The sequence below is a fragment of the Accipiter gentilis genome, chromosome 1 (genome assembly GCF_929443795.1).
Source record: "Accipiter gentilis chromosome 1, bAccGen1.1, whole genome shotgun sequence".
Taxonomy (NCBI): Eukaryota; Metazoa; Chordata; class Aves; order Accipitriformes; family Accipitridae; genus Astur; species Astur gentilis.
Window position 1 is genome coordinate 12,785,224 of NC_064880.1, and position 26,431 is coordinate 12,811,654.

The window sequence follows — 26,431 nt, forward strand, 5'->3', positions numbered from 1 at the left end:
CGGCTTGGTGTAGGAACATGGCACTTAAAGCCAAAAGTTTGAACTACCTGAGCACTTCCTTCAGGACTACCGGAACTGTGTGCTCTGGGAGCACCAAGCAAGCGCTGTTGCAAAAAATTATCCAAGTATCAAGCCAGTCTGAAAAGCGGCAAAGAACAGTTTGCATATTCCTAAAGAAAAATAAATGTAAATACTCAATACCTTTTCTGTTTTTGTAACACAAGCTGCCTTTGTTTCTCTTTTCCAACATCATCTCTCACTGTGCTGAAGTCCTTAGTGTCATCAAGGAGAAGATTCTGTTGTGAAAAATAGTTGAGTTTATTAGCCTATACTTTTCATCTACCAAAACTGTTTCCCACATGTTACTCAGTTTATGCAATTAATTTTCAGTACATCTCCTCTAGCTAGTTTTACAGCAATTAACTTTATGTTAATTAAATGGAAAAAATCCAAAAAGGCAGAAAAGTTTTTTTAGACTCCTCTGTTCAGTTTTTGCATTTAACAGAGAATTTGCCTTATTCAGGAACTTCTCTAAATAGTCCAACGCATCAAGATAGGGCATCAGACTTTTTTGCCTACTGCTTTAAAACCCAGCAAGTATGTTCTTCTGGAGGTCTCCAAAATAAGCCTTATTCCTAATTCAGAGCTCAATATGCCACTGTGTAATTATTTTTTAAAGAATTAAATAGATCTGTAATAATTCTTTGGAAAATGTAATGGGTTTAAATTTACAATATGATTTTCAAAGGTCACTGTTACGCTGAGTTGGGAAAAAAAACAGTCAATAAAATGAGGCCAAGAAAAAAAATCCAGTTTCTTCTGGGTAGTGTTCAAGCATAGAGCAGGAACTGACTGCTGAGAGCTGCACAAGACCCTCTAACGTATTGCCAGTACCAAGATACAAGGGGAGAAGCACAAAACTTCCACTGGTTAAGAACAGGAGAAAAAGAAGAAAAAGCACCAGTAGCAACAATTTTCCAATCCACACAAGATGTTGTCCAGATCCACATCCCAGTACTTTCATAGAGATGTAGCAGGATGCAGGAAAACCAGCAAGAAATTAAGATACTGCGAAGGGGACAGTGCCTGAACCTAATCCTTGTGCAACAATTAAAGCCAAGTTAATTTACCTTCACCCCAATGATATCTCCATCTTTCAGGTGGTAAGGCGCTGACTGTAAACTCTCCTGTTTTTTCTTCCGTTTCCTCTTTGAAATTTGCTGTGTCTGAAAAAAATCAAAGCAGAAGATTCATACATGGCAGATTTCCAACATCTGCTTAAATATGCTTGCTCAAAAACTGCAGCACAAACCAACAAATACTTCTCTCAAACAACGGTTGGGTTCTGTCATTCCAGTTCTTACCCAGCTAGATATTGGGAGCCACTCAAATCTTTCAGGGAAGTATTTGGCTATTTCAATTTTATCTACAGGGAGACAATAGTGAGAAGCCACTTGTTGCCTCAGTGCCCAAGTTGTGCATTCTTTGGAGATATCCCACACCAAATCCGTGGAGTCATAGTAGTCCCTCTCCCCTGGTATACCCATCTGGACTCGAAGCAGCAGTTCATGGGGGCTGTCATAAGGAAGAGAAAACAGAGCAGTTTTGTGAATCATGCTTTCAGAATCCAGAATTCCCAGTTTTCACTCCCTCCTGCCCTCCCTTATTTTTGTTTGTGGAAAACAAAAAACAAGCTCCAAAGTCTTCTTGCATACTGACATCTGTAATCCTGACAAAGTATTTAAGTTAAAAGGTGCTCAATTAAGTCTCATCTCAAATGCACTGCTGTAATAAGTATCTTGAGATCTTACCCCAAATGCTCTTCTTTTTGCAAAGGTTCTATGCAGATTTCCACTCTGGCACCCAGCTTATAGTCACTGAAAACAAAACAAAGATTATATACATTTGCAACCATATATTCTAAATTCCTGAGTAGATAAATCACTCGTTTAGCCAAGTAGACCTGTGCTTATCTGGAATACCAAAGCAAGAGGCTACTGGAACAAAAATTAAAAATTCAGAAAAGTAAAAAAATGGCATTTAAAAACACCTAATATAAAGCTTAGCAGAATAAGCATGGTATGATCTACTTATGCTCACACCTCTCCCTTCCACAACTCTCGAGTTAAAAAAACGTGCTCAGCAAAAAATTGATGTAACCAGAAATTAGCTTTCTGTTGATGTTTGACTGAGCTGATTTATTTCTCCACCAGACCATTCCACAATCCAGTCAACAGCCAGTCTGTTGCAATGCTACTTGCGCATTCAATAAGAAACCTACTTGAGTTGCTGCTTGTTGTTTCGTAAAAGCTTGGCTGGGCGCTTACTGTCCACTGTCCATGCTCTGAGAAACGAGGGCAGTGGTACAATCTGCTCCTGGCAGCATAGTAGTGTCATAGCCTGAAAAAAGAAACATTTCTTCAGTAACTTTAGCAGCCAGTCTCCTTGGAAAAAAAAAGAAAACCCATTTATTAATTCTCAGTGCAATACTAAAGCTGATTTAGAAATAGGGCAAGGTATGAAGATTTATTCCACACCAGCTGTTGCTTGTGACTTACAGGCAGGGGCTATGATCAACATACCTCTTCAACCTCAAAGCAAGTTGGACTTCACTCCCAACATTTCTCAGCTTAATTTACATTGCAAAAGTACAGAATTTCTTTTTTTAACCAAAAATTGTATAACTGGGAGGGAATGAGGCTGACAGAATCATTACTCCAATCTCTAGCAGAGTGCCAAGCAAGCTCCTTTAAGCCTTTATCAAGGACACAATACTCTTTCCATGCTATGACAATTCTCCTTGTTCACAAGATGCAAATGGTCCGTTTTTCATAGCAGTAGTTTGCCGAAGACTGAAACTGAAGTCGTACCCAAAACAGTAAATTGTTGGTATGGATCAGGATCAGAATCAGATGAGATATCCTTTCCCATGCAGTTTAAGTAGAACAACCAACTGGCTAAACAATAAAGAGCCTTGTGATAGGATTGTTTCATGTCTTTTTGTGGGTTTGGGGTGGGTTTTTTTGGTTGGGTTTTTGGGTTTTTTTGCTTTTTGGGGGGTTTTTTTTGGTTGGGTTGGGTTTTTTTAGTGTATTAAAATCATACTTCTATGGTTAAAAAAAGCATAAAAAGGCACCTTAGTTTCTGGCCAAAGAAACTAAGCTATACCTTCCTGAATGACAAACGTGACCTTCTGTGCATCAAAAGCAATTCTTTATTCATTAGATTCAGCATACAAAAAAAAAGAAAGAAAAAGAAAAACGCAGAAAACTAATACAGTAACAATGTGGAAATGGAAAGTGGTTTTTAAGGAAGTGCTTGTATGTGTGTACTTCTCATGAAGAATATTTTCATTGTGAAATAAAGATAGGGCTGCAAGCCAAAGTTCTGGATGAAGTGCAACAAGGCTTTTGCAGGTCAGGACACATGAGAGGTAGAATGGCAACTGCAGGGGACATACTAAGGAAGTCTCTGAGCTACATGCTCCAACTGCCTCTTGGTACTTACCACTGAACATGGCATATAAGCAAATGCCATATCAGAACATACTGGAGACAAGGGAAAAGGAAATAGAAAATAGGTATTAATAGAGATCAATTAATCACAGTGTTGCTGTACATTTCCAATACAGGAGAACATCTAACCTGCATCTTCAGATCTTCCAAAGAAGCTTCTCCTGCTATTTCTATACTGCCAGCATAACAAAGATCCATGTCTGTGTGGATGTATTCTGGTGAATCTTTAGTTGGGGGAGGAAGAAAGAAACAACACAAGAGTCAACATGACTGTTTATCGTCCTAAGAGATAACAGTCACTTCATGATGAGATTTCACTTGGAGAAGGGACCTGACCAGAATTTTTTTTTGTCGGGGGGGGGGGGGGGGGGGGGCGCAGTTCAAGAAACATAATACACAGCTGATAAAATACACTGTCAGTTGCCAAACAGGAAGACTTCAAACAGATCCTGTACATCAAATTTTAAAACTAAGACCAGTTATTCAAGTTAGTCTTAATTATTGGTTATGACTCTGAAATGTAGAGTGTGCTGCAAGGAAAGTTAAAACTGCAGAAAGGAAAAATCAAGTTTGTTTCCCATTTTCCGATTCACAGTTGTCCCCACTTAATTTTCTTCTTCTCAACCCTCACTTGATTTTCCTACCCTAGCTGGTTTTTTATTTGGATTTGACCTTTACAAGAAGAATCACAGGTTAAAATACCGTATATAATGTTTTTTATGCTGTGTAATATTTACTCATCGCCGCTTTTAAACCTTCTCAAAAAGCAACGTAGCCTGAAGTGAATTAAATATGATATTAGGAGCCTGGCATTTGAAGCCAATCACCTCTATGCTCACTGAGGAGATGCTTTACAATTCGACCACTGCCTTCAGGTATGGAGAAGCCATTTTACTTACTGACAAGTAAAGAGCCCCTGCTGCAAAACTCAGTGGAAGTCTTACCCTTGACCAAATATAGCTAAGGAACATCAGAACACTACCTAGCATTCATGGCCTTGTAAAAAGTTGCACCTGTCTCCTAAGTGGCTCCTTTCCCATAAGCTTGCTGAAACTTGTACAGTCATTCATCGGTTTCAAAAACATTTTAAGGCTTTGGATTAAAATTTTGGTTTTGACTCAAAGCTCTCGGTGCAATCACAGACAATCAGGCCATACAATTCCTTTCAAAAACAGATCAAGCTCACCTCCTGCAGGAGACACCTGCAAAGCATCCATCTTGCACGTCATCCCATTCACTTGGTCTTGTGTGTTCTCTCCATGTTTCTTATGGCTTGAAGACTTGAACCACCAGATGGGTATTTTCAGGAAACCCTGAAAAGTGAACAGGAAGTACCAGGTAGCTTCGGTGTTCCAATGCAGACGATGAAAAATTTTACCTTCAGCTCAGGAAGAAGGAAAAGACTTGTTCAAATCTGAGCTTTTGTAAAGGCATGTTTATTGGCATTCACCTAAGATCACACATCACGAACTCTCACTTCCTACTTTTACAGGGACTAGAGTGAAAAAAATCCAGCCTCATGGAGCCTAACCTCACCATCCTGGCTCTGCTGTCATGGCATCTAACATTACAGATGTAACTGAGTGATACTTGTTGTCTGAAGATTTGGAGATAGATACAACCTTGCCAGAGGAAGCTGGATTCATCTAAGCTCACCAACTGCAATGCTACTCTGCTACTTCAGAAGCTACTGATGTTCTTACCTGCTCTGCATGGCCACAAAGGGACATTAAATTGATAACTCTCCTTTCCTGACCAGGAGAGGTTGCCTTCTTTCAGATGCAACTCTGAACTGGACTATTAACACCCACTGCACTGCTGGTATAAGCTCTTATCCTACATTTTTCTTCTGAGAAGAAACGTATTAAAAATATCTGGTTTTCCTTTATGAAGCTTTACTCACCATGGACTTGCCAAGATCCATATTGTCTGCCCATTGGTTCTTGCAAAGTCTTTTAGCCTTGTTTCAACTTACAATACCCTATACTTCACGGGATAGAGCAGCGGGTACAGACCCATGGTTTTCCATGCCTCTTGTATTTGCTCATTAAGACAGCATCTGTGCTTATTTCCCTCCTTCCCCTCCTCAGACATAGCTAGGTCACAGTCTGAGGAAAATTTGCGAGGATGTGAAGACAGCCACGTATAGGAGATTTTGTCTATGCAGGACAAAAATCTGAGCTTTATGTAATCTATACAAAGCATAAAGGTCAGATGCTTTATGAACAGTATTTCTGAAGAACTCCAAAATTTGCTTGATAAACTGGAAATCTCGTAACACCACTACATCTCTGCAGAAAAGCTTCAGCACAAGAATCACAAAAACACAATCTGTATGAAAACACAAGTTGAGAGGGAAAAGGTTGATGGAAATGAGGACATGCATACCACAGGTGTCAAACTAGATTAGGACTGTAGCTAGTCCTGTAACATGCCTTCAGGAATAATCAGTATCAGTGGCCTCCTGTAACTCCCTGGCAACCATACCTAGAAGATACCTCTTGGCAATGAGCACAAGTTCAAGTCTCTTCTACAACTCAACTGATGTTATGTTTGAAGATATTCACTTGCAAAGAACCCCTCCGACAGGCTCCTCGCATTGCACCAGCACCGCAGCCCCAAAGACACCAGGCTCTCTGCTCCTCTCTCCCTCACGGCTCAGTGCAGAAGAGATGGCACCTCCCCACGCTCCACGGACAGGGCTGAGGGACAAGGGCCCACACACTTGGCAATCGGCAATTCTTTCAGGGAGCGCTGGGAGACCTTGCTCAGGGCAGCTGTGCCTCCCTTTCCTGCCTGCGGAATGTCTGGATGCTTTGCTCCCTCGCAACTGCTGACAGGTACGGGGGACTGTGCCACTTGCAGGGAGCCGGGTGGGCGGGGGGGTCACTGAGGACGCCGACCCTCCTGGAACACTGTTGCCACCATCTCACCCAGGGCACCCTGGGCATGGGATGAGGAGGGGGCTGGAGCCCAGGGCACACAAGGCGAGGTGGAGGGCAGTCCCTGTGCCCGAGGGGCAGCAGAATCACACAGGGGAGCGATCCATCCCCAGGAAAGGGGCTCTCAGCCCCTCCAACCCTCCTCCTTCTCCCACATCAGGGCATCTTTCCGGCCACAGGCCCCCAGCTCCCAAAACAGACGTATGTGGCCATATGCATCGCCACCACATGGCCTCCTGATGTCACAAGCCGCCTCACTGCCTTCTGTAAATAGGGGACCCCGGCAGCTGGCCCACAGTTCTCTGAGCTTCAAGGCCCTCTCCTGCCAAGAACGGTTGGTACCAAGAGGTCTCACAGCAGCAAGGCAGGTGGCTGAGAGAATGAGCCGGAGAGAACAGAGACGGCCGCAGGAAGCGTGGAGGAAGAGGAGGCGGTGTCAAGGGGAGGCACTGTTGGCTGCACAGGCTGACTGTGTGGAGCCCGTGGAGGTGGATCCACCCTAAGACCAAGAAGAGCCGATGGAAGCCGTTCCACCTCCAGCACGGCTCCCCTGGCACCACTGCACCAGGCCTCCCCTCCAGGACAGCACGCCGACACCAGCGCCAGAGCGCCCGCCCAGCGCCCTGCCATCGGCCCAGCCTGAGAAGGAAGCCGGACCCTCCGCGGCGGTGCACAAAGAACAGCAACAGCTCAAGCAAAGAAGTCCGAGAGACAGCTCTTCCCCTGCAGAAGCAGGCCACCACAGGTCTGCCAGGAAGAAGTGCTGGCCTTCAGCATTAGGGTCCCTTCTAGCTGCTTCGTTAGGAGTTCTGTTCAAGACTTGTTTACCGCCCATTTTTAAAAGGCCCCATAAAGCAAGAAAAAGAGCGGTAAAGGTGCTTTCCTCCTCTCTTATTTGTACTCGGGTGACAGCATAGCTGGACTCCTCTGTCCCCTCCCGGTCTCCCCAGTCCAGCACAGACACTGGTGCGCGGGCTGTGGGCCCAGCCCAGGGCCCTGGAGATGGCGAGGGGCTGGGGCAGGCTGAGGCAACGGCCTCTGGTCACGGAGGTGGTGAGACACTGGAGCAGGTTGCCCAGAGAAGCTGTGGATGCCCCATCCCTGCAAGAGCTCAAGGTCAGGTGGGACGGGGCTCTGAGCAACCTGATCTAGCGAAAGATCGCAACTAGGTGATCTTTAAAGGTCCCTTCCAACCCTAACCGACCTATCATATTGCTTGAGGTTTGTTAGCAAAGAATCCTTCTGTTTGTATAACCGTTGCTGACAAGAGGACCTCCCGGTAGGGCCATTTTCAAACACCATCCTCAGTACAAATCTGAACTGAAGGCAAACACTTAAGCTCCTCTTTTTTTAATCTTTTTGTGAGGAAGTAGTAGCATACAAGTTGTGCCTTCGCAAGAACCTTGCATGCCAGAAATAACAGATCTGGAGGAAATCAGTAACCTTAACACACTTCTAGGCAAAGAAGCTGCAATGGGAAAGCCTTCTGCTACAGAAGTTGAAAGAAGAATAAATACAGACAGACTAACAATATTATAAAGCATTGACTGAAATAAAAAAAGCTGTAAAACTACAAAAAGCATTGCTCATTATGGCCGACCAGAATTTTTCCAATGGAAGTATTTTTAAAATAAGCAAGGCAAAAAAAGAAACAACTATCATATCCAAGTCTCCAGACACTGTCAACTGACTAAAGAACACCATCTCGCTCATTTTACCTTTGCTGGAAGTTTTCCTTCACTTACAACCAAAGTATCTCCACTGCAAACATTAAGTTCCTTCAGAGTGGCATTCTGTAGGAAAAGAAAGCACAGTACGCTTGTAAGTCTACATGTTCTTGTGCTTTGTTTCCTAAAGTATACATTGGTGGTTTTTCAAGCCGTGCATGCCAAAGCTCCAAGGTGTTTTGCTTTTCCACCAAAGAGCACAGAAATACCCATTTCACATCCACTGCTTAGAGACAGCTTTGCACACAAAAAAGTGTTGCGCCTACAGGAGTCCTTCCAGAGCATCCCCTTGAGCTGTGGATTTCCTTTGCACATCTGCAGCTGTCCAACTGACACCTCATGCTTCTCTGTAGATGTATCTTTAATGCATGGTAAGCCTAGACTTTAGGAAAAGCTATGTGGATATGGCTTAATCCTTGTCCCTGAACACAAGAGGCAGGTGCGCAAGATTTACATTTTAACCATAGGTATTCCAACACTATCTTCATAAAGCCCTGTGAAAATAAAACAGTGTGTGTACTAATGTAGCACACACAAAAGCACCGCACATTTGCTTTAATGCAGTTCTCTTCAGGGAAAGCCTCTACACAAAAATGAAGGACATAAACTACTGCATGACTGAAGTCAAAAATAGGATGCTCTTACTTCCTGACTTAATGCTTCCCCTGCTTCATAGCACCAGTCAATCCTTCTCAAATGCCAGTTGTCACCTACCAAAAAACCAAAAACATACGTATGCAAAACTAGTTAGCCAACAATGTTGTTTTGAAAAAACATTACAAAACTCTTAATAAGCATTAAGGGGTTCTTTTGCTTGTTTTTTAAACAAAGCTCTCACAAACTGATCGAAGTACCACCTTCATGTCCTTCCCCAAACCCTGGAAACACTTCGTTGTTTGGAAATGGTCTTCTCTTTTTTGCATAAGTGTCTCCTTCCCACCTATCTAATTGATTTCCCTGGTTTAAGAGGAAAGCGAAGGAATTCCCATGTCAATTTACTATTTGAATCAATGACAGGCTCATTAAAATGAAAACTATACTATAAGGAAAAAAATCTAACTTCCCCTCCCCAACTGCCTACCAGGAGACTTCATGCTGGAGGGGGAAAAAAAACAGAGGAAAAAAAAAAGAGATGGTGTAGTCCAGGAACTACAATACTTTAGATTTATCACCTATATTTAAAGAGCACCAGCTACAGAAGGAACAAATACAATTGAACTTTTTAATTTGACCAAAATAACTGATGAAAATCCACTTTATTCTTTGCAAGGTGCAAAATTTGACTGTCATAACTAAAAAAACTCAGGCCCAGAAGGAATCTCATCAATAAAGTCCATGGAGGAAAAACAAACAAACACCAAACCAAACTTGCAGTCTTTTTACACAGCAAGAATATCAAAATCCACCGAAGTCTGACATTTCTTTGAATGAGAGCAGTCAGATCATGAATCTCTACACAAGGTCAAACTGAATTGTTCAAAAATGGTAATATAAAATAAAGCAAAAAGAGAACCATTGTTTCTTGGCAGTAAACCTACACTACAGGGAAATGAAAAAGGCTAAGTTTATTTCAAGACATTATTAACTACTTCAACTCATACGTACATGTACACAAGGGCACACTATTTAATTTTCATTTGGGCTACTCAATGTATATTCTGACAATAATGTCTTTCAGGTGCACTTTTATGGGTTTAGGAGCATGGCTGAATTTGCAGCCATCACTCCACTGTAACACACATTCAGTATTCAATGAATGTTTAGAATGAAAGCTGGAAAACAATGCCACTCCAAGTCTCTTCTCCTCCTTCCCCCCTCATCAGCATCAATAAAAAGAGATGTTCAGTCAGGAAATTCATGTGTCACACTAGTGCTGACTATGTGTCTCCCTTAATCCTCACGTAAAAGCTTAGTAACAAGTAACTGCTACCACTCCGATTCCCAAACAATGGCCAAACTGTGATCTCATTTTGAATAACTTGTTTTTGCAAAGTGACCAAAACCTATTTTTTTATAGTTAATCTCATGCAGTGGTTCCCACTACGACAGCAAATCTTATCAAAACAGCCAAACACCTCCACCTGCACATGCACCCAAGCAACTAGTCTAGGAAGTGTGGATTTTCCCATACTTTGATTAAATAGAAAGCTTGAAACTGATTTTCAAGAGGAACTGCACAGCCAGTTTTTATCAGAGTAAGACTGCAAGTTTATAGTTCTTTCCCCTCCTCACACTACAGTGACACATAGACCATTGTAACAAACTTACAACTTCTAAGTTTTAGGGTAGAAAGAGCTGTCTTAGAAATCTGGAAATCCTTTAAAAAAAACTAAATCATTAAATAACAATACAACTAACCTGATAATCCAGATTTTTCCAGCATTAAATCTAGACACTGAAAAAAGAAACATATGGTGAGACTTGTCTCAAAGCATAGGTTGGGAAATACAAAGTTTTCAGCAAATCTACACTAGAATTTGCCAACATAAAAACTGAGTGACTGATTCCTGGTCAATTCCTAAATCCAATATAATTACATAGACATGGGGTATTTGAGCTATGTATTAATCTCTTCAAGTATGAGAGTGTTTTCAGGCAAGGAATTTACTATATCAGGTGAGCCAACTTTTACAAACTTAAAAAAAAAAAAAAAACAAACAAAAAACCCCAAACCAAACTCTGCTGTCAGTTTGCTGCTTTACTTGAACAAGTTCTGTTCCAGAGTTTGAAGATGTACCTTTTAGAAGTCAAACCTGCAAACTCAACGCTTCCCAGTCACTACTCGTAGATGTTGGCACTCTGGGCCAGAAGTCTGGATTGGCAGTACTGAGAACTGCTTCCTTCGCTCTGCACACAGTTCTTCCTGACTCCTCTCACTCCAATTCTGTGCGTTCAGAGTTTCATGAACTACAAGAAATTGTGGCAGACTCTGCCATAATTGCGTATCATTCTGAGGACTGCTGTGTATAAAAGGAGTGGCTAGCCATGCATGAAGCAGCCAGGCTATGTTCATTCTTGGAAAAAAGCACAGATGTCTCTTTATTAATTGGTGAAAGATTAAGACATTCTTCCCCACTGGCCTTTTGAAATTGAAACACTTCCTTTGCTTCAATGTCTCCTGGTGACCTGAAGTGATGCATGGTTATAAGGCAAAGTTCTCCAGGAACAACAGACCTGACCTAGGCATAATAAAAGCTTTTAAAAGCAGCTAGACTTACCTCTTTGACAGAGGCAGTCTCCTCCACAACTATCTCCATCTCAGGGCTTGCGTTTTGGTCACTCCCAACAATAAAATATAAGAAGAGCTAAAAAAGCAAGTATAAGCTATTAGAATACATATTTAAGTATGGAAATACTGTGAAATAACACCCCCTAATGCACACACATACCAGCTATTGCAAGCCTGCCATCAGTCAGATAGCACTGAAACTACTTTGGGCTAAAGTAAACAATCTAAGCAGGACAGAGGAGCATATGCAATTGAGTTATGGCCATCAGTAGAGCTTCTTTAACCATCTGTACATGTCTGCTACAAATAAAACCTGCTAGAACTCTGATCTTTAGAAATATACAACTATTTTTTCTCTTGCACATTTATAACTCGTAGATATCAAGAGCAATATCCCCCTTTTCTTACTTTATGCTCTTTACAAAAGTACACGCACATCAGAGCACAGAAGCTGGACAACCACAGACAAATGATAAACGATTTACCATTAATCATATGAGCTATATTAACTGGTCATATATATGCTCTTGGCCTTCTGCAACTGAGACAAATGGTGTGAGCCTTCATGCTGATATGTATAATTCTTAGTGTCACTAAGCACTTTTTCCATGCCGTTTATAACCATTACAAGAGTAAAAAGAGGACTACATGAAATATTGGGAAATGTAAACAAAGTATCAAAGGAGCATCAGACTCTCTTCAGTCACAGCACTACTATACCTGAGTGGAAGTTGGAGCTTTCCCATGACACAGCCCTAGCAAGCTTCCCATTTTCAGTTCCGCTTCCTTGACAGTATAATCCTCAGGCACTTCAGGAAGGACAAAACCAATGATGTTATGATGAGAACATCATAAGCTGCTGCTTCCTGAAAATATCTGTTCTATTATGCTGCTCCTTAGAGTAAGATAAAAATGTTCAGTGGCATTTAAAGAACTTCATTTCCACAGTGTTTACATCAGATCCGTAAACCTCCTATGATGACAGCAAAGCAACATTCGTATAATGGTTTCTCCCCACCACCCCTTGTACATGGGGTGACAGAAGAATTGAGGTTGGAAGGGATCTTTGTAGGTTGTCTGGTCCAAATCCCCGCTCAAAGCAGAACCAGCTCTAAAGTCAGATCAGTTCACTCTGGGCTTTTTCCAGTCAAGCTCTGAATACCTCCAGGGATGGCTATCTCCCAGCCTCCCAGGGCTCCCTGTCTATTGTTTGACCACTCCCAATGTGAATACTGCAAACCCCCCTCCCCTCCCCCCCCCATACCAGCTGGAATTTTCCTTGCTGTAACTTGTGTCTGCTGTCTCTGATCCTTTCCATGTGCTCCTCTGAGAAGAATCTGGCTCTGCCTTCTCTACAGGTCCATGTTAAGGAGTTGAAGATGGCAATTACTCCTCCTTCCCCCAAGCCTGTTCCTCTTTAGCCTAGAAGAACCCAGCTTCCCTCCTCTTTCCTACGTTCCAGCTCCCAAACCATTGTGGGTGCTCTCCTCTGGACTGGTTCCGGGTTGTAAGGGCTTCTTTCTCATGCTGGGGAGCCCCCAAAATGGACACAATACTCCAGGTGTTGTCTGACAAGCACTGAATGGAGAGGAATTAATCTCTCCTTGGCTTCCTGGTCATGTTTTACTAATGCAATGTATTAGCAAAATAGCAAAGATAGAGAAAACACTTCCCGGCAAGCAGAATGCTGATCCACTCAATTTCTCACCACTGCCCCAATAATGGCAAAAGCAAAGCTGTGGGTCCTTTTCTGCTGAACACTGCCCATCAGGAGCACAGTTATATAGTGACAGGTGGTAGGGCATGCTCGTGTAAACTGAAGAGCAGGCTATGGCATGAACATGTTCCTCCACTCTTATGGAAGCAGAAATCCACACGTAATTCAGTGGGCTTAATACACCACAGACACAAGCTACCTTCTCATAGTAAACAGGAACCTAACAGTGCTTCCTCCATCACCACAGGACTCCAGTTTGCTGCTCAAGCTGTTCTGAAATCCAACCTTACACATCAAACTTTAACAAATATATTTAGTCCATTTTGTTTCAGGAAATACAAGTTAGGAACACACGGAACAAGGACTCTACTTCCTTGAACATCTAGAAGTTTGCTCTGTAAATGTATTAAATATGATTCAAAACAGATAACGTAGAGATTTTTCAATTTAAAAATTAAATAAGGGAAAGAATTTTCTGTTAATTCCCACAGTTTTGAAGCATATGGCCAGTGGTCGATAAACAACAGCAGGTATGCTAATCAGTTTTACTCATTAGGGATGCAAGTAACAAAACCAAGCTGAACACTTAAGTTTTACCTTTGTATTGGTACTGCTAATAAACAGTAAAACTGGGGAAAAAAAACCCACACAACTGCTTCAGTTAAGTCTGGAAATCAGCGGAGTTATGTGTGTGTACTTTTCCCAGGAGAGGACAAAGGGAAGCTTAAAGTCTCCCAATTGAACTTGTTACAGAATGATTAAATAAATTTACCTGGAGACAGAAGTTTCCCATTTCCGCTAACAGGTCTAAGACAGCTGTCATTTGCTGTAACAAAAAGGGCAGAAAAGAGAGATGGATATATTAAATAAGTCAAATAAGAAGAAATTTGGCTCAGAAGTTTAGACAGAGAACGTATGTAAGATTAATGACAACAGTTTTATCTTAGAGGCCTCCCACTGGAGGTATTACACCAAAAGTACAACTGGAGAGAGATTCCTAAAGACTTCATGAACAGTCTTAGTTTTTATCCTTTCAGTGAAAGATTACTTTCTTTTTGAAGACAGCTGTTAGCCACAATCACTAATACTACAAAACCGACCAAGTGCTTCCGAAGTTACAGGCATCAACAAAAACTTCAAAGAAAGAAAACTGGAGTGTCTTAAAGAAAGAAATAAAGTTAAAAAAAAAATTCTTCTTCAATTCTGAGTGTAATACTTTAGTAAAGCAACATGATTATTCCTACTAAAACAGCTTCTGAAAAATAAGAGCTTCATAAAATGTATTTTAATCAAGACTTACACTGATTCATTTTTAAGCTAGGAAAAATAGTAATTTTCTTCAGAATTAGATTAATTTTAAGTCCTTTGCACTCTCCTCCTTTTCCAAAAAACTCCTAACAGCAATGGATTTGCCGTTTTGAACAGACTGATGCAAAAAGCAGGATGCCAGCCAGCAAATTCTAACATTATCAGATCTAAAAGTAAAACAGCTGAACACTTACCTAGCTCCTCCTCTAGCTGAAACTCCCGTATTGCTTTCATTTTGATATCAGACATCACCTAAAAGAAAGCAATATTAACACCTCTAACATAGGATGCCAGTAACACACCTGCTGTTCAAATGCCAGTCCACAAAAGACAGCCTTCACTTGAAATGCATCCTAGTTATGTTCTTATTCCTGTTAACACTATATACAGCTGAGAGTACATTTAGCATTATCTTACCAAATATATATATAGTAAATAAATGTACTGGTATCATAACACATTTGTAGAAATTTTCCTTTAAAAAAGTATTCCAAAGAAAAGAAAGTGGTATTTAATATTTGGTTTTACCAGAAGACTAATATTTCACAAATAGTAATTTTGTGAGCAAAACTAAGTAGTACTTCTTATTTTCTGTAACAAGAAATAACTTAAAAGGCAGAAAAGGTACCAGAAAAGCCCACCCCTTGGGGTAAACCAGCATTTTTTTCCTATCCTATGTTGAAAGCAAGAAATAATACTTTCCTCCTCTTTTAGGTTTTGTTTACTGACGTAGCCTCAACAAACATACATTTACAGGACAGTCCAAAGAGGAAATTGTTTCACACTAAAACACACTAATGTAGACTACACTGGTTTAAGCTACCCATGATACAGTCTTATTACACAGCAGTCTAAGTATCCCAGTAACAGTAACTCAGGCTTGCACACTATTTTCATCACAGAAAAACTTCAGCCTCGAGGCTAAATCCAATTAATTGGCCCAAGTGCAATGGCCAAGCTTTTCAGGGAAACAGCCTGTGTTACATCCCTGAACAATCAGACTCCTTACTGTTTCAATAGTGGCAGTAATTTTAACATGTTTCTCTTCATCTTGTGTTCTGCAGAAGTTTTTAACTTGGAGCCAGCTGATGTCATATGTAAAAGCAGTCAAATTGCCGCTTGACATATTCACGAAGCTGTAAAAATGAGCAGTGCAAAGATGGTCAAAGCCAGGAAAACTACACATTGTCCAGGCTAGACTGCTAAATACCAAAGCTCTCAAACTGATAATGCCTAGGTTATTAATAGTGATGGCATGTTACAGAGTAAGAGTCAGAGGCCTCAGGCAGCATCGAGGAACCTCTGGGCTGGTTACTGAGTAAACCAGTAAAAACTATGTTTTGGTAACTGGCTTTCAATGGGACTTGAGCTTCTGAAGGTACTTCAGAGTCTAAAGTCACTTTCTGAGGCTGGATTTAAGGCTTCTTGAAAAAATACTGTAAAAGCATACCTAGTTATAAGTAAAAATTTGAGATTTTCTCTCTTTCTGCTACCATATATAAACACAGAAACAGTCCTTGGTGTAGAACCCTCTCACTGCTTGATTTAATCTCAATTCTTCCTTACTGTTTTAACTAGGAAATCATAATTTAGGCAACGAGCACATACGCGTCTCTGAAAACGGGAACCCAACCTCAGGGCTATACAGTGGGAAACAAAACAAGACCAGAAATTTGCCCCTGGCAACTTCAGATTCAACTGGCAGATTGAGCAGAGCTGCATACTCTTCTGATATTGCTCTGTTCTCTCATCCCACCAAGTCCCTCAGTGAACCACGCAGCTCAAGCCTCAGAAATTCAGGTTATGCCAAAGATGTGCCAGCACACTGGGCACAAGTTGTTCTCCCTAGGTTTTTCCCCTTTACAAGTGTAAGTCAAAGGATGTGACTACATGTGCACTTCAAGAGCAAAGAAATATCTAATAGTTGATAAGCATCTGATCTCCAAAACTTAAGATTACATTATCTTGAATTAAAAAGCTCAAAGTGACAAGTAGTTAAAAGAATATATACAGCTAGCATAATTTTAACTGAACTGATTTTGCCAAAATTGCTTTTTTGTTTAATTAGACTTGTAATCAAAATGGTTACCTCTGGTCATGGCTGTCTAAGATTAGTACTGAGCATCCATCCATCAGGCCAACACCTTTCACTGTTTCCTTCATATCTTCTTCAAGAAAGACTTCCCAGTTCTTGGCTTCTTTATCTGCTCCTGAGCTGTTCTTTAGAATGATTCCTCCTGATGGTGCTAAGGCTCTGCGCAGATCACCCAGTTTTGTGCTGCATGAAAAGACGTGCTGCGATTCTGTGAAATGCTGACCCTTCCCTCCTTCATTATACTCTGCTAAACGAAGAACGTTTATGACCACAGGTTCATGATCAGCACCTGTCATGACCTTTGTTCCACCAACCTGAAGTAAGGAATGCAAGATTTATGCAGTGGTGATCAATAAAATACAGAAGAGACTGGACAGCAATAAATGACAACAATAAAATTACTGAGACAAAAAGATGGACCCTCTCTCCTCATTAGAAATAAACCACCTTTGACCAAATGCCTACTGAACAAACTAGAGTAACTCAAGGGTGTTGGGAAAAGAAAACATAATGCTAAGGTCTGTTCCAAGTCTGCATGTATAGTACATACATCAGTAACAGCAGCAGGGAAACCCATGGACACTTGGTGTCCATCAGATTAACAGAGGAATTTAGCCCCTCAGGATACTAAAGAACTACCCAAAAGTGTGACTGAAGCAGATCAAAAGAGATTTTAAAATCTGGCCTTTCTGATATTCAACCTAGGCAAAGAATATAGTTCCTTGCTGAACACAATTTAATCACACAGAAAGCTGGAGTAGTGAAGACCATAAGTACAACCAAGACAAGAGTGACTAGATGTTTTCTTCTGGTTTGGTTTAGGTTTCTGGGGGTTTTTTTGATAAATCAGAAAGAAAATGTATACTTTTACGACAAAACTCTTTTAAAAGTAAAATTTTATTCCATTACAGAGATGGAATAAATGCTGTGTTACATAACCACTAAAGCAAGTATTTGTAAGTTAAGCAGAAGCCTTAATATTAAGAAGGAAGATGCAACACTAGAAAAGGAGCACAGTATTTCAGGGAGACCATACACAGAAGTAGTCATTGACAGGTCTAGTTTTACATATGGAATGATTGACCACAGGGCATAAGTTTTTGTTATTGCATTACTATCAACTGGTCTCCTTCCAAGAGGCACTAGATGCTTTCAGAATACACTCCAATGTAACTGGCATTGGATATCTACAGGCACCATCAATCTGACCATATCGCATTCTGCATACTATAATTCTGTTTATAATTTTATCAAGCAGCACAACATACATCCCTCAAGGTCTACAGACAAGTTGTAAAAACATAGTATCCTAGATGAGGCTGAAGAGGTGTCCCCAAAGCTAATGCTAGTACGTCAGTAGCACATCTGCAGAACTGATCAACATTTCCAAAACTTCTGAAGAGGTAAGATGCAATCTCCAGACACTGACAAGGAGAGAGGGTATTTGGTTCTTTTACCTCTTTTCCATTCCACACAAAGATGTCTGCTCCATCAGCCAGCCCAATGCCATCCAGTGTCAGCTCATCTCCTAAAAAGGAGAAAATCATCAAGTTCTTGCCCCCCACAAAAGTTGGGTCAGCTGGTAAACTGAAATATGCTGGCACATTCTACTCTGGCTCAAGCATATCATTACAAAAGCTGCTGTGTGTTCAGCATTTACAGGGGGTAAGTTAGGGTTCACTCATGTAGCAAGAGCAACACAAGTGGGTACACACCCCTACAGCACTCTCACTGAGTAAAGAGGGCTGCAGCACAAAGGTTTCAATTCAATTTCCCTTGCAAACTGAGGCCCAAGATAGCAGTTGGCAAAGCTGCTTGGTCAGGATTATCTACATAAAGTTTAAGAGCAAATCAATAGATCTAAAATAAAAAGGTTAGATTTAATAAACGAGTCGCATACTGTACATTCCAAGCCCATTCTTTGAAATACTAATGCCCATGCTACAATTTCTTTTACCTTCCTACCATAAGACAGATTCAGATTTTTTAAGTCACTGCCATTTAAAGAACTGTACTAGCATCTGGAAGAATATTTACAGCAGCTATGAGTGCCTCTGTATTTTGACGTCAACATCATAGAAAGTTGGGTTATGTTCTGATAGAACCCTAATTTTCTGAAAAAGGCCACAAAGGCTATAAAATTTTTAAATGGCTGAAAACACTTTTGAAGACTAACACCTATAATTGCGTAACAATGCAAAGCTGGAGACAGAACTAATGATTTAAAAATACTAATGTACTCTTAATAATGTACTCTCTATGTAAGCATTTTCCTTTACAAAAATTCCTACTTCAGCTTAGGTCTAATCTACATTTTTCTTTGATGTCACCCTGGTTCCTCTCTTCTACCCTCTCCTCTACCTACTAGGTAAATACTATGAAAGCAAACATCCATAAGCAATCAAGGTCAAAATACAGACTGATGTATTTTTGTCAGCAAATACGTTTAACTTGCATAAGATCTGCAGTCTTACTGCACTTCACAACAAAGATTACATATAAAGGTATCAAAACTGTTTATATTTCACTTGTAAGAGTGTCCTAAATAACTTGGCAGTGGACTTGCATGTAAGTTTGAGTTTGAAGAGTGTTCAGTAATACACATCTCCAAGACGTTTTACATATGAAATCCTCAATGTCTGCAGTAAATACAACATGTAAGTAACACGGAAGCCTTGTATGTAATAGTCTTACCATCAAGTATCTGGTAAAGATGCAGTCCTGCTGGTAAAGGCTTGGCAATACTGAGAATCATGTCCCCTTCCCAAGATTCCAACATCTAATCAGGAAAAATTAAAAAAATAATAATAAATTAGATACAGATGATAGACAGATAGATACAGATGATAGATAGATACAGATGATAGAGAGCAGGCGCGAGCAACAACAAGACAGCTGGAGGGGGAGAGCAAGGGGGCGTGAGGGGGCACTAGAGCAAGAGGTGGCCAGAGCAGGGGGGAAGATGGCCCGCAAGGGGGGGGGGGGGGGGGGGGCGGCGCGGTATGCGGGAGAGGTAGAGCTACAGAGGTACAGGAAAAGCAGTGTTTCCTGACATCGAGTTAGCTTTGATTTAGATATCTATGAAAAAGCCTTTTATAAATTGGCATATTCCTTTAACAAAGTAGAGAATAAATGCAAAGATAACACTTTCAAGAGTTAAGATAAATATTTCTTTTAACTAATTTTCTTTTTTCTTAAACTACTCTGATTATTTCCTTTTAAGGCCAGCTAGCTCCTAGAAAATACAAAGACAAATCTGTCACAAACTGAAATGTTAAGAGTAAGTCTGGAGTTCTGCAGAGTGTCAATCCATGTCCATGTACATGCTGCCCAAATATAAAATATTAGCTTATGAGAGCTTTGAAGTCTACATAGTTAATGTTCCATCAATTTCATGGTTTCTTCAACACTTCAAGAACAGACCTCAAACTAATGTTTCCTCCTGTAAACACATGTAGGTTTTAGCCCCCTAAAACTGTATTTACTGTTGAAAATTTCTAACTGAGATAAAAATTGTGGCATAAATACATTTGTAAATGTTATTGTGGCTCAAGTAATAATGAAGTGTTTGAGTTCATTTAACATAGCAAATACCTGGAATACTGATTGTCGAAGGTCTCCTAGCGTTTTTCTTCTATCAATAGTCAAATCCACAACACCCTCTTTCCAAGTAAGCGAAGGATGCAAAGCCCCATTGTGAAATTTATAACATGAGCTCAAATGGAGATGTAAATCAATGCCATTGTTTGCTGAATCACATTCCGCTCTTTGAAAGAATAACACAATAATAAACCGGTGAATTTAACACCCCAAAAATGGCTAGCTTATCGCAGAGATGCTTCTGTGCAGTTGTCCTGGAACTGATACCCTCATGGCTAAATTCACTGTCACATTCCCCCCTCCATCAAGGGGTATGCAAAGAGGTGCTCAAAGCCGACAGTGATTTACACGTTGTCCAATACAGAGCTAGCATAGACATCCTCCACATGCACTATAAAAGTACATTCTGTGTGTTTCTGCACCTTGCTTCTACCTTTCTAAACAGAATGGCAAACTTCATTTTTAAGGATATGGAGACTGTACTTTTCAGGCTGTGTTCCAGATCAGTACTCTGTTGAAACACAGACAGAAAAACTGCATGGAAACCGAGTGAGGACAGACACAGCCATGCCTTCCTCCTTTATACCTTTATGCATTTCTATTAGCTAAACAGAGCAGCAAATATGCCATTTAAAAAATAAAGGAGTGAAATTTGCACAGAGGAAATATATCACACAGGACTTGTGTCTCGTGTGTGTGTGTCTGTATTTTGATAGCTTTACTGTGATTCAGGCATATCATCAGTTCTGTGTGCTCCTCAACAGAAGGAGGAGTTTCAACCAACCTGAATACCACTATCTCTTTCCTCTATGTTTCTGGCAAAGGATACCATTTATCTATTGTTTCACAGTAAAGCAAGTCACTCCCCTTCTCCCAAAGGATAACTCCCTCTATAAACATAATTATAACATATTCCATCCTCCTTCCAGAATTGCCCTGATTTTTGCAAAAAAAGGTACAATTTTAAACTGTAAGTTTCCCATGAAATTTTGTAGAACACCTAGTTACACCACTAACAGGGAGGCAGGGAACCAGTAGAAGGCAGAATCTGGACATACAAGTTGTATTCCTCAATTGTTCTCTAGGAGATTGAGTCATTTTAGTATCTGGCTCTACTCAATGAGTTTCTTTCATTTTAAATCACTTTGGAGATCTGCAGATAAAGAATGCTGTTTAAGAGATTGGTACAGTTACATTAATATACCTCTTTTTTTGCAGCTCAGTATTAGCAGCATTCATTTCATTCAGAAGGTGTTCAGGAATTTGGTACCTTGGATTTCCTCGTGCTGCAACAAACAATATAGGCTAGTTTGGCCTCAGGTGCTTAAAATGTGTTTTGGCAAACAATAAAAGTGATCAAGATGAGACATTACAATAGAGTAATCATTGAAAATTCAGAGCAATAATGTTGTATCCTTTTGTAACAGAGAAAATTAAACCGCAAGATGATACAAAGAACAAACAAGTGCTTTTACTTCTTCCCATCAATCTTTCCCTCAGGGAAAATGATACACAAATGCCGTTAGCAACAATGTGTATTTGTTTCAGTAGATGTTCTGCTGTTATTTGTGAAGCGTGCTAGAAAAACGTTAGTGTCAGCTACAGCCAGTTAACTGGTCACCACCTTCTTGGAGGTAACCTCTGTATATCTTGGTTAACACACACACACACACCCTTCTTTTTTTTTTTTTCCCCCCAAATGAGCACTGGAAAGAAAACTGTATCTTCAACTTTTGGAAAGGACAGAAAGGCCCTTTGCCCTCCAGAAAACAAACTGCCAATGCAGGAAGCCCCCAGAATATCACAATGAGCTTTGTGTACCTTCAGGCGGTCTTTTTAACTGAGATTTTCGATAAAACAGCATGTAGGCGCTCTCTTTACCCTGAAATTGTTTCTCAATATCCATCTCCTTGATTGGCTGGACCTTTGAATCATTCAGATCAAACCAATGGCAACCAGAACTGTCCCTTAGCCTTGTAGGTTTTTTTTCTGAATTCCACTGGACATCATTCTTCTGAGGAAGGCTTTGGAGACCTTGTCCTTGAGAATCTGACTTAAACAGGAGCTTGTATTTTTCCTTCAGACCAACCTTATTTTCATCAGGACTGAACTGAAATATGTGAGGATGATTCTGCAAATACTAAAAGGAAAGCAAGGACAAGATGAAGAAGATACTCAGTTTTAAATACAGCAACCTGCGTTAGCTACTTCACCTGATTCATCCTCAAATTGATACACAAACCCCACCCCTTCAAACTTGGTTTTATGATACTTCCTCACGTACTTCCTCAGTTTAGACAGAAAATGTAATTCCCTTACCACCACTTATCTGTCTGATTTTTTATATGCTGTTGCTTGCTTCATTTCTTATATAACTTCAAACTACCACGCTAGAAATTGCAAAAGAATTTTTTTCAACATACATGCATCACTAAGAATTAAATGAGATTAACTTCTGAATTTCAAGGATTGCTTGAGACACTGGGGTCCTTTAAAACACTTCTCACAAGTGCATACTCTCTGTTCCGGGAAAGGTAGCATAAGGAGCGATACTCTATGCCAATCAAAAAGCTTCTGCTTTATCAGACACACAGTACCATCCCAACTTGTGTAGCCCTTTTACATCCACACCCTAGTATCTGTGGCATTGCTCCCTTCTGTATTTACCAGACAGGGATCTTGAGCTCAATTCTGGTCTGCTGAGCTGTACCTTACCCAAATTAATGCTACTCATTGTGGCAGCTCAAGAACTTAAAACCTACTCATTCCACTTCACCCAGCTTATCCACTCTGTTGTCTACTTTCATTTTAGAAGTATGCAGATACTTCAAACAAGATTAGTGTCCAAATTACACAAAACAAAATCACAGCTCTTGAGAGATGGAGAGGGACAGGTTGGACACCAAACACCCTCCAATCCTGCCCCCAAACTACACAAACCACCCAAACCCCCCTCAAAAAAAAAAAAAAAAAAAAACAAGAAAACAAACAAAAATAACCCCCCCAAAATCTGAATTTCAGTTTCAACCATAATCAGAAACTCATATGATACTTCAAAAAGTGTAAAACAATTTACAGTTATTTCAATAAGGCAAGTATTGCACTGATCAATGTGCTTTTGGTATAGATCCAGCACTTGTGAAAAGTCAGCTTTAGTAATACTCACAATAGCACTCAAACTTTGAAATGGTTAATACTGGGTTGCTCACAACTTGTTTCTATCACTTCCCTGTCAAAGTCAGAAAAGCATCTACCTCCAGGGAAGACTCACATTCAGATTTCACAACTACTTTTAAATAATTGTTGTGAAAACTGCATTGCTGGTTCTAGTCGAAAAACAGTCAAACGTCGATTTTCCACATATTTATAACAAAACCGCTAAAGTATTTCCTTAAAGCATTAGAAAAATACAGCAAACTACTTGACAAGATTTTACTGGAAGTATTAATTTTATGGATATGCCCTTATCAACCAAAAAGTGGCATACATTTTCAAAACCTCATTTCTGTTATGACTGTGAAGAGGTACTGTATTTCTTCTTTAATTCTCATCAGTGTTTCTGTGTTCAAGTGGTAATGGTGGTGTTGCAGCTTCATCCACAGACACAAGTGAAACAAGGTTCAGTAGGTAAGGTTAATTCCTTTATAGGCCAACCATATAGATGGAAAAAAAAGATACAAGCTTTCAGGCAGACAATCCCTCTAGAATCTTGTCCATGTTCTCCAGTCTACTAATTTATCTTACAAACCTCTCTTAGACGTGCTCTATCTTGCTAGTCCAAGGGCCAGTATTTTCAATTACCATCCTACTGACTATTCAATAGGAATATAAATGTAAAGTTATCTTAACAGTAAAAAACAAACTAATGTACATGCATATTACCTTTCGTAATGCTCCATACTGTTTTCGGTATTTCTTATTCCAGGACATCCCTTTTTTCTCCAATAATTTCTGCCCTAATTGATCCACAGGAATTTGTTTAGATTCTTCCTACAGAGAAATGCAAAACCAAGGATAACGAAGGCTACAAAAGTCAAGGGATCAACACAAAGAAGCCAATTCTGAAGTGCTTAAATCACTCCTGTTTGTTAATAAAACAATGTAAAATTCACCTTTTGCAACAGCTTAGGTAAGCAACTTCAGAAATACTCAAAAAGGGCCATTTTCTCTATGAAGAAAAATAGCATTTTCTTTCTATGAAGAGCCACTATTAGTATTAGTCAGGTTATGTGCTTCACAGTAAGTTCAGAAGAGTTCTGTACAACTAAACCTGCCCACTCTTGCATACTCTAACCCCTTCTTCTATGTTCCCAAACACCAAGATCAAAGCAATAAACTCATTACATACCATACCTCTGATAAAATCCCTTTCAACACTGCCAATGGATTTTCTTCTACTTTGGCATTTTCGTTATCTCTTAAAGCCGTATCTTCAATCAGCCTATCTTCTTCCTGTATAAGAAAAATAAGACTCACAAATACTGTTGCTTCACACACAACTAGCGGTTTTCGATTATCATCTGTACTAACATTAGCATGCACAATTTAGAAGTGTTGAGGAAGTTCTGATAAGCTACCTCTGCCACCCGCTACTGACTATGTATTGTCATACAGAATATCCACTGTCCAGTTTTTTTAACAGAAAAAGCATTTGCATTATTTACAGCCAGCCAGCATTATCCACTAAAATAACTGTGCTAGTCTTGAGCGAAGATATTAATTCATTTGGGACAGAAAAAGTGAGCCCAGTAAAGTGACATAGTTCAGCAGATTGGAAAGCTAAAATTTGCAATAAAATTTTGATAGAGATCACATACTGTGGAAAACTAGTCTTCTCAATGAGGTAAGAGACCAAATGCCTTGCTAAAATATTCATTACTTTGGATATACATTTCATCCACTAGCTCTTAATATTTTTCTGAAAAATGAGACATATCAAGCAAGGAAGAAAAACCTTTAGGACCTACTTGTAATTGCCAGTTTCCTAATTCATCCACATCTCTGATATAAACATGATAGTGTCCTCCATAGCAGCCACCTTTATGTATAATAACAGAGAAGAGCTCATACATGTACTCTGAATCATCCATTTCAGTCTTTAAAAAGAAAAACAATAACAGTAACAATAATATATATCAGTAAGTCTTTCATACAAGGACAGTTTTACACCATCAGCATAGCTTCAGATATTTCTCACTGTGCACTCGCACATGCAGAGACTGAAATGGCTTTTCCGTGCTGGGGAACACAAGTATGGACTGACACAAACCATGGACCAAGGCATAGGCTTAATTAAGCAACTTTTTAAACATGATTCTGAACAATATTAGAAATTCAAAATTTAAAATAATGACATACTGAGGAAAATAATAGAATAGCTCAACCTGCTTGTTCATAACCAGGCTTATTTTGCTTAAAAGACTAGAGAAAAAACAAGCAACACATTTATATACACAAACCAAATGAAAAAAATGAAAAAAAAAAAAAAAAAAAAAAAAAAAAGACTTCCTCAAATGCAAACACTGAAAAATTTCCAAGCTTGCACTGCAACATTTCAATCAGAAAAATTTCTTTTTCAAGAACAGTGCCTCTATTAAGTATATTCTTTACATATTTTAAGGATCAAAAATTGGCATCAAGCACTGGTATAGCTCAGTTTATAATCAATACATACATATAAATACAAAGACAGATTCCTATGAAAAATGAAATAACTACAGGCACATGAAACATATATAGCAACATTTATACATGACATTATCAGATAATGACAATACAAAAATGAATTTCAATATCCAGGTGATAATCTTCCTTTCAAACAAATATCAGATTAAGTTTTAGGTCATTATTATACCCTTTCGCCCTGTATAGCTACAAGGTTATTTCCCACTCAGCTAGAAAGTGGTCTTTCAGAAATAAATTGGAATTCCAAAAACTTGGAATTGGGCACAGAGGAGAACCCTACAAAGTTTCTTGAATACCTTGCCCTGACAAAATGCAAAATAAAAGAGAACTTGGCCTTGAGATATCAGTTCTCTGCTGAGTATATAGAAACTTTAACAAACGTAACAGTACAAACCTGCTCACAAAAAGGCCTCAGATTTATCTGGATAGGGAATGTATAGCAGCTTGTTTCCTTGTATCGTTCACACTTCTCAAAGTCAAAGTTAAATCTCAGGAGAGAAATGGTGAGAAAGGGCGGCAACTTGCGTAGTTTAGCAGACTGTAAAATGATTTTAAAAAATTTTAAGTACAAAATTATACACAACAGTGATTTCCACCTTGCTATGGTCAACTC

General features: G+C 39.8%; 1 protein-coding gene across 3 annotated transcripts in view; it reads right to left on the reverse strand.

The window, feature by feature from the left end:
- Window positions 1-26,431, reverse strand: part of USP40 (ubiquitin specific peptidase 40) — a 41,237-nt gene that overhangs the window by 3,954 nt on the left and 10,852 nt on the right. For 2 of the 3 annotated variants that reach the window (XM_049800123.1, XM_049800115.1), the window contains exons 7-31: window positions 26,213-26,356; window positions 25,101-25,229; window positions 24,487-24,585; window positions 24,016-24,123; window positions 21,955-22,273; window positions 21,338-21,419; window positions 20,128-20,299; window positions 19,228-19,312; window positions 17,991-18,061; window positions 16,528-16,847; window positions 15,448-15,574; window positions 14,633-14,690; window positions 13,903-13,956; window positions 12,134-12,222; window positions 11,403-11,489; window positions 10,543-10,579; window positions 8,830-8,894; window positions 8,176-8,250; window positions 4,702-4,828; window positions 3,645-3,739; window positions 2,282-2,400; window positions 1,812-1,877; window positions 1,365-1,575; window positions 1,131-1,226; window positions 202-296 (exon numbers count right to left, since the gene is read on the reverse strand). In XM_049800123.1, coding sequence (XP_049656080.1) covers window positions 202-296; window positions 1,131-1,226; window positions 1,365-1,575; window positions 1,812-1,877; window positions 2,282-2,400; window positions 3,645-3,739; window positions 4,702-4,828; window positions 8,176-8,250; window positions 8,830-8,894; window positions 10,543-10,579; window positions 11,403-11,489; window positions 12,134-12,222; window positions 13,903-13,956; window positions 14,633-14,690; window positions 15,448-15,574; window positions 16,528-16,847; window positions 17,991-18,061; window positions 19,228-19,312; window positions 20,128-20,299; window positions 21,338-21,419; window positions 21,955-22,273; window positions 24,016-24,123; window positions 24,487-24,585; window positions 25,101-25,229; window positions 26,213-26,356 — 2,930 coding nt within the window. Of the gene's footprint in view, window positions 1-201; window positions 297-1,130; window positions 1,227-1,364; window positions 1,576-1,811; window positions 1,878-2,281; window positions 2,401-3,507; window positions 3,549-3,644; window positions 3,740-4,701; window positions 4,829-8,175; window positions 8,251-8,829; window positions 8,895-10,542; window positions 10,580-11,402; window positions 11,490-12,133; window positions 12,223-13,902; window positions 13,957-14,632; window positions 14,691-15,447; window positions 15,575-16,527; window positions 16,848-17,990; window positions 18,062-19,227; window positions 19,313-20,127; window positions 20,300-21,337; window positions 21,420-21,954; window positions 22,274-24,015; window positions 24,124-24,486; window positions 24,586-25,100; window positions 25,230-26,212; window positions 26,357-26,431 lie in introns of those variants that run through there. The other variant, XM_049800133.1, reaches the window with a different exon arrangement.